This window comes from Macrosteles quadrilineatus, unplaced genomic scaffold, assembly GCF_028750875.1.
Source record: "Macrosteles quadrilineatus isolate MER2022 unplaced genomic scaffold, UCM_ALF_1.0 Scaffold_1__1_contigs__length_201487025, whole genome shotgun sequence".
Classification (NCBI taxonomy): domain Eukaryota; kingdom Metazoa; phylum Arthropoda; class Insecta; order Hemiptera; family Cicadellidae; genus Macrosteles; species Macrosteles quadrilineatus.
Window position 1 is genome coordinate 118459455 of NW_026542594.1, and position 18306 is coordinate 118477760.

At 34.9% G+C, this 18306-nt stretch overlaps 1 protein-coding gene across 1 annotated transcript in view; it reads left to right on the forward strand.

The window, feature by feature from the left end:
* LOC128982804 (cAMP-dependent protein kinase type II regulatory subunit-like) overlaps positions 1-18306 on the forward strand; it is a 39753-nt gene continuing 21447 nt past the window's right edge. Inside the window, exons 1-3 of the mRNA XM_054401820.1 lie at positions 1-352; positions 12582-12667; positions 13600-13683. Of these exons, the coding sequence (XP_054257795.1) occupies positions 94-352; positions 12582-12667; positions 13600-13683 (429 nt within the window). The 5' untranslated portion in view covers positions 1-93. The remainder of the gene's footprint in view (positions 353-12581; positions 12668-13599; positions 13684-18306) is intronic.

The following is an 18306-nucleotide window of genomic DNA, read 5'->3' on the forward strand; positions in this document are numbered from 1 at the left end:
GATAATAATAATCCACTATCCTGCTAAAAACCTTGTATGGGTTTAAAATAAAATTTGATGTAATGTTCAAGATTCCAAATTTAGGGTATAAATATGACTCCTCCAGTGTTAGTGTTTGTAGTGCCAGGAGTATTGTTCTTCTTGATTCAGATGTTACTTTGTAGGGCATACCACTTCCATGTGACAATGGCTGTGAAGAAGAGCGGCCCTGTGAAATCTACAAGGAGAGCCAATCCCAAGCCAAGGCGAGCCTGTGAAGATCATTTGGCAGATGATCATTCTGAACATGAAGGTTCATGTCCAGGGGAAAACTCTGCCTCTGTTACTGAGCTCTCCTCTACTCCGAGTGCAGGTAGATCTATTGGTTTTAATCTTAACTATTGGTTGGTAGTGTTTAATCAAAACATCTCTAATCACCAGAACAAGTCTCATTGCAATACTGCTACTGCACAATTCTTTAAATAGGCTAGTCTTACATTTATTGCATCTTAGGGCAATAAAACATTGAATTTGGGATTATGGGCCATTTACAGTTTTTATTTCCATGTTTTGGATTTTTTAGTGACAGTGATTTGGACGTGATAGAACTTTTTTGTGCAGTTGCACATGATTACAGAACAACTGTTTTCTAATCGTTAATACACACATGTACACACTTTTGGTCAAAATTAGCTTGTCATAGAGTATGTAACTATTTAATACTTATTTATTTTTTTTTATAAAAAAATACATGTAAAAAGCTAAGCAATATATAATAATTTATCACCACTACTTTGTTCACTAAATAGACAAAGCATTTATTACCCTAGTCATTGGACACCTTAACTTTGGATTTAATGTTGAATACAGTTCCTACGTATGACTAATAATTATGGTAATCTTTTTCTCATCAAGTAATTCAAATTTGTAGAAGTCTGTTAATACCTAACATATTTATTTCTTGGAATTTATACCTAGGTGCCCATTTCAAAGAAATACTTTTTGCCAAGAGTAGCCTACACAGTTTATTGTCTCGTAAGGCACCTGAAATTGTGAGATGGTGATTGAATAGCCTACCTATCCCTACAAAGTGCAAACCTTTGCATTTTGATGGTGTGGCAAACAGCGATGAGGGAGCAAAACTCTAAAGCGAGTAAATGGAATAATGAAACAAAAAAGTGAGACATTTGTATGATTAAACGAAAGATTTAGTAATGTGACCAAAAGTACTTAGAATTGGCTTTAAATAAAAGCAAAACAATGCAATGCAATATACAGGGTGGCTGAAAAGTAACTTTCATCATGATTTAGCCTCCGAATAACCAATATTTCAATAAAGTGGTTTAAATACCTGCATAAAAGTTATCCAAAATGTTGCTCACGGCAGCCGGTTTCAATCCACAATAGGGATCTTCATCAGGCCGATCAGGATGTCAAAACATTTTTTCTCTTCTTGCGAAGGTCGTCAAAAAGGCGTAAAAACATGCACATATAGTCACAAATTTGAACATTTAACATTGAAGACACGGCCGAAATTATTGCGACGACTCATCCCCGGCGAAGGTATAGTCTAGACTGCCGGTGGTCAGTGGAATCCAGTCGTCCAATCCTTATCAGCTGTTTCATTGAGGTCTACCCCCTCCATCCACACCCTTCAATACCTTGATTGCAGTGTCATAAATATAATTAGATGAAAATGACAGCTTGTCGTTCAGGATGTTCTGATGATCCGAGTTTACAGCTTTATATATTTCAAATTCTTCTAATGTGCTTGTCTGAGATCAGTCTTTTGAAGAGTGTAAAATATGCATGTTTCTGTGTATATCTGAATAATTATGGTTATTTGAAACGAGGTGGTCAGCAAAAGCAGATGTCTGGGTCATGGTTTTCTTGGGCAAATGTTCCTTGAATCTCTTTTTAAAGGAGCGAGAAGTCTGACCGATATAGTACTTTTCACAATCGGTGCATGAAAGACGGTAAACACCAGTTTTCTCATATTCTGGAGTTGAAGTCTGGGGTCGCTCTTTCAATAAAGTTCCAAGACTGTTAGTAGTCCAGAACGAAACTGTGATATTATCTTTGGCTGAAAGGTTCTTAAATTTATTGCTTAGAAAATTACCATATATCATGTCGGCTGGAACTGATACGCAGCACATTCCTCTGCATTGTCTGCCTATCTCTCTCTCTCTCTTTCTCTCCCCCTCTCTCTCTCTCTCTCTGTCTGGCTCAACATCAAGGATAGTATGAGGATCCGAAGAGAAGAAACACTCATTGACTGGCAGAGACGGTGGGAGTCTAGCACAAAAGGAAGGGAAACCTTTGCGTTCGTTCCGGATGTGAGGTTCAGAAAGAAAGTCCATTGGGAAACCGATCACTACAGGACACAGTTCGTCAGCGGGCACGGCAACTTCAAGGCAAAGCTGAAAAGTTTCAACCTCGTCGATGATGATCATTGCACTCATTGCGGAGAGCTGGAGACATCGCAGCACGTACTGATGGAGTGCCCATTCTATGAAGAAGAAAGAAGCGACATGAGGGAATTCCTCCAACAAAAGACATGGGATTGGGAGAAGATCAACTTCTTGAGAACCAAAGAATCTGCGCTGGAGTTTGCCAGAATGTGCCGAAGGATAGGGAAGAAAAAGCATGAATTTGAAAATGCATGAAGACAGGCTGGAATTTGAAAAGGAAAATGTTAGGAAAGAAAGATAAAATTAAGAAGATTGGAAAGAAAGAAAAAAAATAATCCGATGATCCTAGTACAGAGGGTACTAGGTGAGGGGAGAGGTGTTGGTTAGGCACAGAATGTGCCTGGAAGGACATGGATTGAAGCTGACAACAGGAAGAGGAATCCGAAGATATTTCAGGAAAGCGGCCTGGTGAATAAGTCTCTGACTTAAACCAAGGGTGGTGGAGGGACCGCTGGGCTTCGGCCAAACACCTCTCTGTCTGGCTTGACTTAATACAATTATTGTATTTCATGAACTCACTTAAAAATATTATTCTGAATTGAACCAAAAAGTGCAGTTATTTATTTACACACAAAACATTTAAATATCTATTATTTGACAAAACAAGTATTATTTTATTTTAAATCAATTTAAGTTTAGACCTAATTTGAGAATGCTCAAACAGTCAATTTAGAAAATTTTGCCCTTCAGCGGGGGTAGAGGGTAGTTCAAAATTTCAAAACTGACCATAATTATTGTAGGCCTAGCCCTTCATACCCAAACAAGTTGCTGCAAACCGATTTCAAATATCTCAAATAATAAAAAGTTAAAGAGGGTGCAAGTTAATTTTTTAGCCACCCTCATGGTTATTTGGATTTGAAACGTTTTAGGGCTTCATTTTGTTATTAGTGGGCCGATTTTGGTTTTCTTTATGTCAATTGTTTTGTTTCGTCAAGACCTGTAAAATGATACCAAACTCGACTATACTTCTCATTTGAAAATTTTGAGCTACCCCCTACCCCCACTACCCCTAAGGGCAAAATTTTCAAAATTGACCATAATTATTGTAGCCCCTCATATCTAAGAAGGTTGCCGCAAACAGATTTCAAATATCTCAAATGGTTGAAAAGTTAGGAGGGGTGCAAGTTACTTTTCAGCCACCCTGTATTATTCATATAAAGTCATTCAAAGAGTCCTCTCCCACTCTGTCTGTTTTATTTTTTGTTGATAATCATACAGCACATATTGTTTGTTCTCTTTTAGTGAATTTCCAATATAGGGAATATTACTGAAGTTTCCATGTTACAACTACACTTATTTATTAACTTTTGTTGCTATTACAGTAGGTCCCATGGTATGATCTAGACACAGGACTGATTCACTTATTTTGTTTTAGCATATTTCCCTTATAATAATAATGGTTTTTCCCATTTTTGGCTCTAAAAACATAAAATTTCACCATTTCTTTCCAAACCATTTTGTAGAGCTTAAAAAAAATTGTGTATAAAAGAGGGTGGTGGCCTCTTTTAAACTTGCATTGCCCGTCCACATAGACTCACCGCCCGTGCGTGGATCGTATACAGCAAAGCAAGGAGTGAGCCGGTACAGTACAAACATGATCTGTACTGATAAAATGTACCAATGGCAATGACCAGGATCCAAACCCACGACATCGCTGCCTTGGGCCCAAAGTCTGCGACGCTACCGACTGAGCCACTGACTCACTAATATTTTGTATATTGGGTGCCCATCCCCCCCAAAGCTCACGTCGCAGAATCCCCCCCAAATTTGTTGTTTAACCCATGCCGGAAGGTCTGGAGGCTAACCCATAGTTATGTTTATAATGCGGGGAGGGAAGGGGTGCCCCCGACACTTCTTTAAATTTATGGGAATTTAAGCGTTTGAATCAAACTTTTAACCTAATTTAAATGGACAATTTTCCTTTAAAACTCTAGTAGCAAACTATTTGTTAGTTTAGTTTTAATTTAAATAAGTTGGATTTTTAACATGCACACAATTTGAATCAAAATTGGCCATGTAGTTTTTTTTAATCCGATTTTCCATGAGTTAATAGGTTTAAAAAGGGAAAATCACAAAAGTTGCAATAACTTTTGAACCATAATTTTTACGGCATAGAGGGTTTATACAATTTCATAGTCATAGTCATAGTCAAAGAGTATAACATGTTAATTCTTAATCAAAATCGTTTGGGCCAATTCTGAGAAAATTTTATTCATCCATTATTTTATAGGGTTTTATGGAATATCACTATTAAAAATCCAAAATGAAAAAAAAACATCTGGAGAGACCATGGATTGGTACCTAAAATTCCAAATTTCATCAAAATCGGACTCGGACCACAGGCGTGGTCTGTAGCTCTGTACCATACATGCACACATACAGACAGACACACACATCACTTCGAAAACCACTTTTTTTGGATCAGGGTTTTTACATAAACAATTCTTTTACCATATTAAATTGTAGGGGAGAAAGTACTTGAAGTTATGTCAACAAGTTTGAGATATTTTCTAAATTGCCCTTTAATCCACTTCTGAGTTTGGTCCTTTTTAAATAAGTGTAAAATATTCAGTCTCAAAAATATTACTAGGCCTAAACATAATAGTATATTTCGTGCCTAGGGCCAAAATGAGGTTTTGCTGATTCGAGGTAGTTTTTAAGTTCGATACGAGGTCGAGGACTTAAAATGATCGAGAACTGCTAAACCATTTCAGTCCGTGGTACGAACGCTATTATTCACCACCCCACACTATACCCCATTACCACTAATTCACCTCAATGATAATGCACTGCACACTGATATAGTCAACACAACTACAACTTTAAGGTCATGTGGATAAAATAATTTGTGGAATCAGCAAAGATAATAATAAATAGTTGCTAGGCAGCGGTGACAATAAAACAACTCGATTGCAATGCTCTGGATACTGATTGTGTATTTAAAACGGGCAGCTGATTTTGCGGCCCTCGGGATGTAAAAACCTGCTCGATCCCCAAATGACGATGACAGCTGGCATGGCTTGCAAAATGTAACTTTCAGCCACCAATTAATGTACCTATATGTAAAACAGTTAAAAACATCATAGTGTGGTAAAATAGTATATTACGTTACTAGTCCTGAATCCCGTGCGAGACGAAGTCGAGTAGTGGTTTTTTTTATACGAGTCCGGCCAACACATTTTGGACGAGTGACGTACGATAGTTTACGCCATACTACTAAATCCGTTCAAATCCTTATATTACTACCAACTAAAGGACAAAAATCACTAGTCATAACAGAGGTTATGTTTTTGTTATAACCACTCATTGCCACCCAAATACAGTATAATCAGCTGATTGGTGTCCGCAAAACTCATTACAGTACAGTAGTACTGTATGAAACCCCATTTGATTAAGGACAAACAGCTGTTTTCTGGACTAAATCCTTGCATGGGAAGTTCGTCAAAATAGTGTAGTGTGGCGTAAAATAATAATTATATATCTATTCTAAGACTAGTAAAATTTTTTTGAAGCTCTTTCTAGATTCAAGAAAAGACAATAACAAATACAATTTAATTAATCCAGAATCATGTGTTTCAGTTCTTGAAGTTAACGTAAACACATAGCCTATCAAAAACCTTAATTAAATTGTCACAGTACTGTATGTCAATTTCTTCCAATGAATAAATGACCCAGGCATAATTATTTGGGAGAGCCAAAATATTATCACAAGCTTTCATGTTGTTGTTCATGTTGTAAAAATAGCAAAATGATTATCATTATCATAATACTGGTTTTTTATGAATCAAGAAAGAATATATTATAATAAACAAACCTAAAAAACCATCAATAGGTCCTCAAGGCAATGAGACTATTTGAGAATGAGTTCATAATGAAAGGTAAAAACAAACTCAAATTGCAGATTCAATTTAATAAGCAACCATAATCCTTTGACAGCAGTTGGCATGGAGTTGTTCTCACTGTCAAACATGATACGAGTCAGAAAGTGGAAATCCACATAAAAGTATCTATATATTTTATAGCAATTATAAAATGATTTATTAATCAAGATAAAATGTCAAACGGGATTTTGATTGCATAATTACCCCAGTAATAAATTAAGGAGGTCATAAAAAGTATCTGATTAATCTTTTATGTGCTTTTAACCAACCACTGGCTTGAATCCCCCCCAAAATCATAAAATCCCCCCCAAATAAAATTCTGATGTCGCATTTTGCGACATCAAACCCCCCTGTGGGCACCCCTGCGAGTCTGCTAGTATATATATAAACTAGAGAACCCATGCGGCTCAATGAGCCGCATAGTATGAAACACAACGCCGAGGAAAACGTTATGCTTAAATTCACCTACATTATTTCTGCTCTCAGTTTTAACTGATAACTTCTAATGAATTCTAAACGATCTGCTTCAATTCGAGCTAACATGTTGCAACAAAGTTTTTCCAGCATTGAGAATTGAAGAAAACTGTTGCCTAGGCATCCCCCTAATCAAATGAATGTGTATCTGTTAGACCAGGCCTCCCTTTCTCTACTCCCCTTATACGCATAAGATACCTTATTATTAATTGTCTTCTCCCGTTTTCAAAGTTTCTTCTTTGAACTTCAGACATTTTCCGTTCTTCCAACAAAACTGATTAACTGTTTACCTTGGTCTTTACATTAATATTTACTCCCAAAAGCTAATGAGTTTCTTTTTATAAACAGCTGTTTTTTTGTTTTTAAATTTGTTCTATGTATTTCTTATGAGGAAAACCCGACCTTTGAGAGCGTCTCACGCCCTTAAGAGTAGAAATTTTAAAGTTCTAAAACCTTATTGCAAAACTACATATTGAGACGAATCTTTTGACACCTTAAACGTTGAAATCGTTTCACAAATAAGGGAGAAGTTGCGTTAACAAAATACGGCTTCACGTATTATATATATAGATAGATTCAAAAAAATTGTAAAACTAGAATTCCCATGTTTTTCTTATGGAGAATAAATTAACTTTTGTAGTTCGCTTGTTTGTGGATATCTATATATTAATAGGCAAGCATGTTTCTTTAAAACTTTTTCCTCAGCTCGTGTGAATTGCAGGGAACATTTACGCATACTATTAGAAAGATATTTTCCTGTAGATTTGCAGAATCCCCGTATACATTAAAATAGGCTAAAAAATAAGCACAAAAAATTAATTTGAAATTTAAAACATAACATGGGCCTTATGGGTTTCCATGCTGGTTTGAAAAAGTTGAAAAATAATACATACTTTTTAACCAATGGTGATAAGTTGTTCACCCTGTATGATACGGGTTGAATCTCGTAAGGTGTCCACTATTGATATCAGACAAACCGTTGGGCGTTCATCCCACACAATGATGAAATGAACATTTTTCAGACTAAACCAACACCAAGGAATGATTTAAATATACTATGTTTTTTTAAACACAGGATGTACAAAAACCGGCTGTTCACTAGTTCAAATATCACAATTAATTGTCCAATAAAATCATAATATGTCAGTCATATTCTACATGATTTTAAATCTCTTGTTAGTACAAACATTTTGGTAAAACCTAAATCAATTATTTGCTGTGCGTTAACTATTTGCATTGCCGTTGTTATCTCTTTGGACATTTTTACACCTTAGTGATAGCCCAAAAACCAAAAGAGTTACGGATAAGCTTTAAATTTGAAAGTTACTTGGAATTGTAATACCTTAAAAATACAACATAAATTATCTATAACTAGAGAACCCGTGCGGCTCAATGAGCCGCATAGTATGAAACATAACGCCGAGAAAAGAATTATGCTTGAATTCGAGTAACTTTAGTTACATTACATCTTAGAGTTGTTTGAAAACTTGTTAGAAACTAATTTTAAATATCTCTATTGGCGTCGTCAAGGTTCACCTACATTATTTCTGCTCTCAGTTCTGATAACTTCTAATGAATGCTAAACGATCTGCCTCAATTCGAGTTAACATGTAGCAACAAAGTTTTTCCAGCATTGAGAATTTGAAGAACACTGTTACCTTACTGATAACCTGTCTTAAGTATTTAAAGTTGGGTCATTTTATTTCTTTGATTTGAGACATCCCCCTGATCAAACGATTTTTCTCCGTAGAGTAACCTGAAAAGTGGGGTGATGTCAACCATTTCATGTGCTCCATTTTTTACCCACAAACTCTTATGGGCTACCAACTGGACAGTCATATCTGCTTCGAATAGGCTAAAGCAGCAATACCATTGAAAGTTGGTTAATGTAATTTAACATGTTACTAATGAATGTGTCTGTCAGTCATGTTATATGCCCCGAATCAGAACGTTCTCACGTTAGTGCAGTTTCTCTTAATACCTGTCCCAAAGTTTTGAAAGTATGTATACATTTGTTGAAATAGGTTGGATAACTCTTGTAGCTATAATATTTGGATAACAATTTTAATTTTCTCTTTTTGAAAAGCGTATATTATTTGCCTCTCCTGAATCATAAAAATAAACTTGACCGTAACTACTCGATCGTTCAATACATAAACACTAATTCCTACACTTATGTATATATATAGTCAATGGTATGGTCTAATATCGCCACTAAAACTTTCAATAGCATATGAGTTTTTGAAACTTCTTATTTTTTGTAATACCTACAAAAGTTTACGATAAAAACATAAGGTCCGCCAAGATTTGGTATAATCTTACTACTTGAACTTATTATAGTCAAGGCATTATTATAGTTTCTACTAAATGTTTTGAAATATCTCAATCTGTCAGTGTCTGAAGTAAACATTTCTTCCATGCATTCATTTGATCTGACATTAGGCAAGTTTACTTTCCCACCGTGACAATTGTGTCCTCCCGTGTTCAATATTTCTTCTTTGAACTTGAGGCATTTTCTGTTCTTCCAACAAAACTGATTAACTGCAACTGCTTAACTTGGTCTTAAGAAACATCAATATTTACTCCCAAAAAGCTAATGATTTTCTTTTTATAAACAGGTGTTTTTTGTTTTTAAATTTGTTCTATGTATTTCTTATGGGGAAAACCCGACCTTTGAGAGTCTCTCACGCCATTAAGAGCAGAAATTTTAAAACCTTATTGCAAAACTACATATTGAGACGAATCTTTTGACACCTCAAACATTGAAATTGGTCCACAAATAAGGGAGGAGTTATGTTAACAAAAAACGGCTTCACGTATTATATAGATATATATAGATATAGATATATAGATATTAAAACGTGACAGGGTTTTTTTATTTTACGATTCTGAATCAAGCACTTGACAGATTTTCATGATTTTTATGTTGAAAGAAAGATAATTTTGAGAACTAGAGAATGTCGAAGCCATAACTTTAGTTTAGGGTCCCAGTTTTTTAGAAATTAAGTTTTAATTTTTAAAAAGTCTAGCAGCCGACGCTAACATTCTAAACTAGCTTTTGGTATGATATAATTTGCTTAACGTAACAGCTGTACAAAAACATTCAGTGTTTTCAAAACAAATTCAGCATTTGGATAAAAATGAAATGACATTCGTGGAATTGACTTATTTATACTATGTGTAATGCTATAATTATTATATTATATGTTAATTTATTCGGTAAGAGAATAAAGAGTTTATTTAAATATACATAGTAAAATACCGGTACTAGATGTTCTAATTTCTTTTTTTGAGCAGTCTTTTATAATGTTTAGTTTTAGTTTGTTTTAGTGCAATATAATTTGTTATATCCAACAGCTGGTTGAATAAAAAATATTCTATAGAACTATGAGGTTAGTTAATTTACTCTGTGATTTCGTCATTGATTATATAGGAAATAAGTAAGATTCTATAAGTATTGTTGTAGGCCTATATGAATCGAAGCTCACGAGTCTTCAAAAGAAAGCTTATGAAAATTATTTTACTACTCAATTTTTTTAGGAAAGGTTGGGAAAATAACAATGATCACATGTTTTAATTCCTCTTATTGGCAGCTTTTTCTTTACTATAAATTTTGAACTGCTTAATTTATGGTTGAATTAGTAATAAGACACATAGAGTTTTAATGGACTACTTGATCCCCGTACGTAGGACGGGCCAAACAGCTTGTTTTAATAATAATACCATCTCTGATTATGGTTTCTCAATATTTTTAGTGTTGTGTCAACTACCAATTTGTACATCACTTAATCTGATCTAGATTGTTTGATGAAGAGAAGAGCATCACTAAATAATTTCAGTTTGTGTTGACTCTATTTACATTCAACATGTCACAAATATTGCTTATTTCTGTAGTGAGTTGTAGCCGAGTATTTGCTGATCAGTATGAGTTTTCTCTCTGTGATTACTGTACATTTGATAATGTTAAGCATGTTTAAAGACTCAAAATAGTTCAACAATATTTGTTTTCTCACATCCCGATACACCTGAAATCATAAACTAACTATTGAAATTATAACTTTAAAAATTGTTAAACACTTACCCACCAATCCATAACTCCAATCATAACTTACTAATAAATTGACCCTTGAACATGTATTTTTTAAATTGAATGACATACATACTCATTTGCTTTAAATGATAAAAAATCTGTTTAACGTCCATATTCATCAAACATTTATTTTAGGTTGTTGCTACTTATTTTCATAGTATCTAAATCTAGTTTTTAGCTAATTTTCCTTACAGAGAATATAGGCTATTACCACATATAGGTCTCATGCTAAGACTTAGACCCGGGACAATTTTTTGTTTGTTTTTATGTCCACAAAGGCTAAAAATTCACCAACATACTTCTTTATTATTAGCACGATAACGCAAGTCAAAATCATCCAACTTTGATAAAATGTGCTAAAAACGTTTATTTTGAAGTTGATTGCTGGGACAGGGGTATTTTTATTTTATATTTTAGTGCTTATCTATACTCCGATGACCAAATTTAGGCGGTTTTAGGGGAAGAAATTTATTCCCTCCATGTATTGGTACTACCTTAATAACATAGCTGGGAGCGTTTCATAAACTCCAAATTTCACAAACTCCAACGCTTAAAATAATATTAGATGAACAGCGCGTTTCATAATGTCCAAATTTCATAAGCTCCAAAACTATAACATTCAAATAATCACTGTTTCACTATGTCCAAGTTTCACAAACTCCAACGCTTAAAAATATTAAATAAACAGAGCGGTTCATAACCTCCAAATTTCATAAGCTCCAAATCTATAACATTCAAATAATCACTGTTTAACAATGTCCAAATTTCACAAACTCCAACGTTAAGATACCAAATAAACAGTACGGTTCATAATGTCCAAATTTCATAACCTCCAACGGTACAGTCTGGGCCAGAAGTCTCTACAGTGGTTGCCACAGTCAGATAGCAGGCACCGTTCGCCAGCGCTCGGTGATAACCAGCTAATAACTTCATGGATAGTGTAAATCAAATAAGGAAAATGGAAATTCGATTAGTCTGCAGGTTTGCTGCGGAAGGGGTATTAACACCAATACTTTACACTCTTAAGAAAGCAATTACGGAGCAACAATGCTGCTTCGTGTCGCGCCGCTACAACAGTAGAACGTGTAGCGCTTACATACCGAACCACGGCAACCTCTGCAGCGACTTCTGGCAGAGACTGTACCGTTGGAGCTTATGAAACTTGGAGGTTATGAACCGCTCTGTTTATTTGATATTTAAACGTTGGAGTTTGTGAAATTTGGACATTGTGAATCGGTGATTATTTGAAAGTTATAGTTTTGGAGTTTATGAAATTTGGAGGTTATGAAACGCACTGTTTATTTAATATATTAACGTTGGAGTTTGTGAAATTTGGACATTGTGAAACTGTGCTTATTTGAAAGTTATAGTTTTGGAGTTTATGAAGTTTGGAGGTTATGAAACGCACTGTTTATTTAATATTTTAGACGTTGGAGTTTGTGAAATTTGGACATTATGAACCTCACCCACATAGCTCAATGGCTGAGATTTGTCAATACGTCAATCAGCTGCAACATGCATTGAAGCAGAAAAAAAGTGTGGGGGGAACTTTCTCTCAAACCGCTTAAATTTTCTGAATGGATTATAGTTTTTGAGATCTTGTAATAACTTTAAGTTTATATTTGTAGCCTATGACTTTATAAATTTAAAGTTTACATTGTAGCCCATGACTTAATAAATTTACAGATAATTGGGAGGATAGACTTAAGACCAGAAGAAAGTCTGTATTTGCTGAAAGTTATGACCCGGCCTCAGACAAAGATTATAAACAGGTACAGTGAATATTTCTTACATTCATTAGTAAGATTGTCAAACACTCTTCATGTGGGCATAAGATATTGCAATCTAAGCGTGATGAAACAAATATATAGGGTGTCTTGCAACCTTATGAAAAAAAAACTTTGTCACGTTATTCAGCATGTCAAAAGAAACAAAAAATGTAATATAACATATGTGTCTAAATTGATAAAACTTTTTCTTAACATTGTTTAAATAGAGTAAACCGAAAGTAAAACAAGAAACAAATTTATTTCTCAGTTCTAACTATATTCTAACTATACATTCTTTGTCCAAACTAATCTTATAAGATTTAGTTGTAATCAACACAAAATTTACTAGATTTTACATGCCTTGCAAATATTTTGTAAAATGAACAGTTTTCATGGAATTTGCGGTATCAAATATTTTAAAAAGTCACAATTTTTTAACGGTTCAAGAGTTTTTATTCTCATTAGGCAATAGATATCAACAAGATGAAAATTTTTACAGAATTTTACGCTGTAGCTTAAACAGTTAAGGAGTGATGAATGTTTTTGTAAAAATCACATACAGACAGATAGACCAAAAACGGAATGAGATAGAACATATGTTATATTAAATTTTTTGTTTCTTTTGACATTATAAATAATATGTGACAAAGTTTGTTCATAAAGCTGCAAGACACCCTGCATAGGCTTTCTTATTTCTGAAACTCTTCTCATCTAGTGACACGAACCATTTCTTTTTGTTTGTAGTTTGTATGATATTTTGTCAAATCAAATTAATTATTGAATACTACTAAAAGTAATACATTTTAGTGGGGATGTCTATATATACAACACAAACATTGTTTACTAAGTACACTGTTTTAAGATTACGTATTTAGAGGAATATACATCATGGCAAGTTTGTTTCATATGCTTTACTTTACTATATTACTTTGCAGATAGTCCACCCCAAAACACCAGAAGAGAAGCAATGGTTATTGGACAATTTGGCAGACATAACGCTCTTCCAGCATTTAGCAACAGCAAGTATATTTTTTAGACAAATTTATGTTAAAATTCAGCATAGTTGAGTGTTAGTCCAGTCAATGAATGCTCAAAAGGGGGGTGTAGAGGACATGGAGAGGGGGAAATTTTTTTTCTGCAGGAATGTGTTCGGGTTAGTTAGAAGATAAAAATACCAAAAGTCCCCGCCCCTGGCCCTGCTGCTTCAGCGGGGGGAGGGGGGGAAAGACCCCATTTTTTAGTTTTTTACTTCTACACTGAAAACCGTGCATCGTACGGAAAAAATGTAAATTACAAAAAGAAAGATGATAAAATTCTCTACAAGAATGGTCATATTCATCTCTTCCGTATATGCATTGGTTTAAAAGATATTCTCAATATAATATAAAAATTCTTAAATAAATTGATTTTTCACACGTTTTTTGTCAAATAAGTTTATATAATCCATTAGTCTGTTGTTGTTTCACATCAATCAGGATAGAAAACAGGTTTTTGAACACTAACCCATATAATATAATATATCAATCGTATATATTGTGTTAAAAATAGTTTATATAAATTTAAATAAGTTATGTATATTTGTCATGGTAACAAGTAATTTTGGCATAATTATTAAACTAAAAAATAAAAAGATTATGTTTGTAGCTATATTTGTCCAGGTTTATTTATATCAATTACCGAAACCAAGACTTAATATTATTGTTCATGGTCTGGCCCACTTGGGACTAGAGGGTCCGACTTCTGTCCCAAAAACAGGTGCCATCTGGCACTGTAAACCACCATCTAGGACATCTCCATTATTCAATTCTTGTTCATTAGACTCAATATTGGCTATCGAACTGAGAATTCGGTGTGGGCCTATATATTCTTCATCTTCCTCATTCGTCAGAATGGGCATTTCATGTAAAAAGGTTCCCTTAGCAGTTCTGGCATAACGGAGAACAATTATTGGACATTTTCTTGCATGCACAAATTGCACATCTGGCACTGTTATAATCTTTAGTACATTTGCAAAAAACTTGGTTAAGGGATTAACTGTTCCTGGTTACTATAATTTCGGTGTCTCTTTTCAAATGAATATCTACTGACCAGTGGTGGTCCCTTGGGAGGGGGGGGGGTGGGAGGTATATATCCTCTCCGAAATATTTTATTAGCTAACATAAATACTATTAGCTTGAAGATATTTTAGAGCTCAAATGCATATAAAATACGTTATCGTGCTTTAAATTCCACATCTTTCCGGGGGGGGGGGGGGGGGGTTTAACCACCGGAGGCTCCCCCGGAAATTAAATCCTGGAACCGCCACTGCTACTGGCTTTTTCAATCTGTAGCGTCTTTCTTGGTCTCCTGCCATCTTCGTGCTGTTTTCTGAATTGCTACTGCCTTGGTAATAGGTATCCACGTACCTCACGTATCCATAAGATATCGCAGACACTGAAGATCCCCTTTGCCATATAACCTTATGCGTGAGAAATACCCCATCGATAACCAAATTAAAAGTCGTTAAAACTGTTGTTGGTTGGTTCCAAAGAACTTGAACAGTGCAGGCATTTTTGGTCTTCACTCATACCACTCTAAATGGAGCAAGTTCAACAAGTTCATTTGTATCATTTAATCAAGGACAATTCTGTTTGGAAAATCTATTCCCAGTTTTAACCAATGAACCCCCTAACCCACGAGAAATTTTGGGCTTGTTTTTTGCAAATATACTAAAGATTGTAGCAATGAAAGATGTACATGCAATGAAATGTCCATTAAATGTTCCTCGTTGGCCGTTATGCCAGACCTGCTAAGGGGACCGTTTAAATAGAATGCCAATTCTGATAAATGAGGATGATGAAGAATATATATACACTGCACTCTCACATCGATAGCAGATATTGAGTCTAATGAACAAGAATTGGATTATGGAGAGACAATGAACAATAGTTTTAAGTCTTGGTTTTGGTAATTGATATAAATAAACCTGGACAAATATAGCTACAAACATAATCTTTTTATTTTTTAGTTTAATAATTATGCCAAAATTACTTGTTACCATGACAAATATACATAACTTATTTAAATTTATATAAACTATTTTTAACACAATATATACGATTGATATATTATATTATATGGGTTAGTGTTCAAAAACCTGTTTTCTATCCTGATTGATGTGAAACAACAACAGACTAATGGATTATATAAACTTATTTGACAAAAAACGTGTGAAAAATCAATTTATTTAAGAATTTTTATATTATATTGAGAATATCTTTCAAGCCAATGCATATACAGAAGAGATGAATATGACCATTCTTGTAGAGAATTTTATCATCTTTCTTTTTGTAATTTACATTTTTTCCGTACGATGCACGGTTTTCAGTGTAGAAGTAAAAAACTAAAAAATGGGGTCTTTCCCCCCCTCCCCCCGCTGAAGCAGCAGGGCCAGGGGCGGGGACTTTTGGTATTTTTATCCTCTAACTACCCCGAACACATTCCCGCAGAAAAAAAATTTCCCCCTCTCCATGTCCTCTACAATCCCTTTATTGACTGGACTATGTGAAAATCATGCTTTTGGTATTCATATTTTACATGAAACATAAGTAGATTAGATTGTTCATCCAATGTGATGATGTTTTGCTATCTGAAAAGACAGCATCTGTGTTTCAGAACCAGTATATGCTTACATTTTTTCGGTTTCTTTCTCAAATTCCTCAAAGTACATGGTTATCAGTGCCACAGTTACCACTAGGCCGCCTAGGTTGCAGCCTACAGATAGGCCAACAAGCAAAAGGGGGCTGCAACGGATAGAAAAAAAACCATTTTTGAAGAACAAATATTGATTTTTTATTTTTTTACTTTCTTTTTCTATATACATCCTATAAACAGGGTGTCCCGTAAGTAAACAGCCAAACTCCGGGAAATGGTTCTATGGGTCAAAATAAAGAGAAATCAAGAATAACATTTTTTCCCAAAATCGCTTCGTTAACCAGATATCTGCCGTTTTGTATTATTTACATAAACATTTTTATTTTTGGATTTTTTCAACCAATCTTTATAAAACTTGGTATGTAGGTTAAGGTAGAAGAGCCCCATGTCAGGAAAAAAATCATCTTGATTAAACTTAAATTTTCAAAATGACATTCCTTTAATTTTTTTAACTTAAATTATTTAAAAACGAATGATTTTATGAAATAACCTCTAGAACACTTTTATTTAGAACTTTTAATACCATATCAAACGATACCAAGTTCAAAAAGATCGAATGAGAAATAGCTGAAATATTAAGATTTTTGGTTGTCAGCCTGACAACCTGACTAAACCTCACTAGTTTCTGCCTTATTTCTACCCCATTTTACAAATAAAAATGGGGTGCACAGAAGGGAGCCTCCCCAAAGATTGTGACCATTACGTGCTATGAACGACATCACAATCGGGCGCACCCCGGGCAACGCTGACATGTCAGCGGCAAATCCTTCTACAACCGGACGACTTCGAAAAATGAATCTGCCTAAACGGTCTTTTTCAAGGCCGTTAATAACGATCTCCATTAATATTGAGGGAATGTCGAGAGACAAAAGAAGTATTACTGTCTGATATGTGCAAGACGTACGAATGCGACTTCCTCCTTGTGCAAGAAACACACCGGGGTATTTTAAAACCTAGACCCAACATAGAGGAAATGAGACTGATTCTAGAGAGACCTCATGATCAATATGGTAGTGCTGTTTTTGCCAGGCCATACATTGACATCACCTCAGCTTTGCTTACTGAGAGGAACAATACTGAGATACTAACGGTCAGGACACCACAGTACAGTGTCACCTCTTTGCCTCCTGAATCTCAGTATGTATTTACAGAGCCCGATAATCTATGCTATGGTGATATTAATATTATCTTGGGGGATTTTAATTGTCAGAGCATAATTGCTTGGGGATACAAAGAGACAAGTGAAAATGGGACAAAACTTGAAACCTGGGCTGAGGCAAATGACCTGCAGCTCATACACGATCCTAAGCTCCCTTGCTCCTTTAACTTTTAGATGGAATAGGGGTGTTATAACCCTGATAACATCTTTGTGAGCAGCAGGATTGCCTCCCAGTGTGAAAAGTCTATAGGTGATCCGATTCCCCGAACTCAACACAGACCTATAGTTTGCACCGTTAGTGCTGTTGTTAAACCTGAAGTTGTTCCTCTAAGGCGCAGGTTTAATTTCAAAAAGGCCAACTGGACGGGTTTTAGGAAGATCATTGACAGAGAAATCGCCAATATTCCTCCACAACCTGATATGTATGACTCATATTCGTTAAGCTTGTCCAGCAGGTCTCGAGAAAAATGATACCTAGAGGCTGTCAAACCCATTACATCGCAGGACTCTCTGAAGAGGCAAAGCCACTGCTAGAACGATACCTAGGTCTCTTTGACAATGATCCCTTTTAGGCCCCTGAATATGTGGTTTGACCTAGAAATAATTAGAACACAGATGAAACCATTGTTGTTCGATAGTGAAAAGTATTGTGAATAACATATCAAAAGTCTCCAAAAATATCTTTGGTGGAACACCACCATTTTTCCAAAATGGCGGCCAAATCCAGTAGTTTTTTTGCTTTTTATTGAAATTCTGACTTTCCAGTCAATATTGGTGAAAAGTCGTCAAT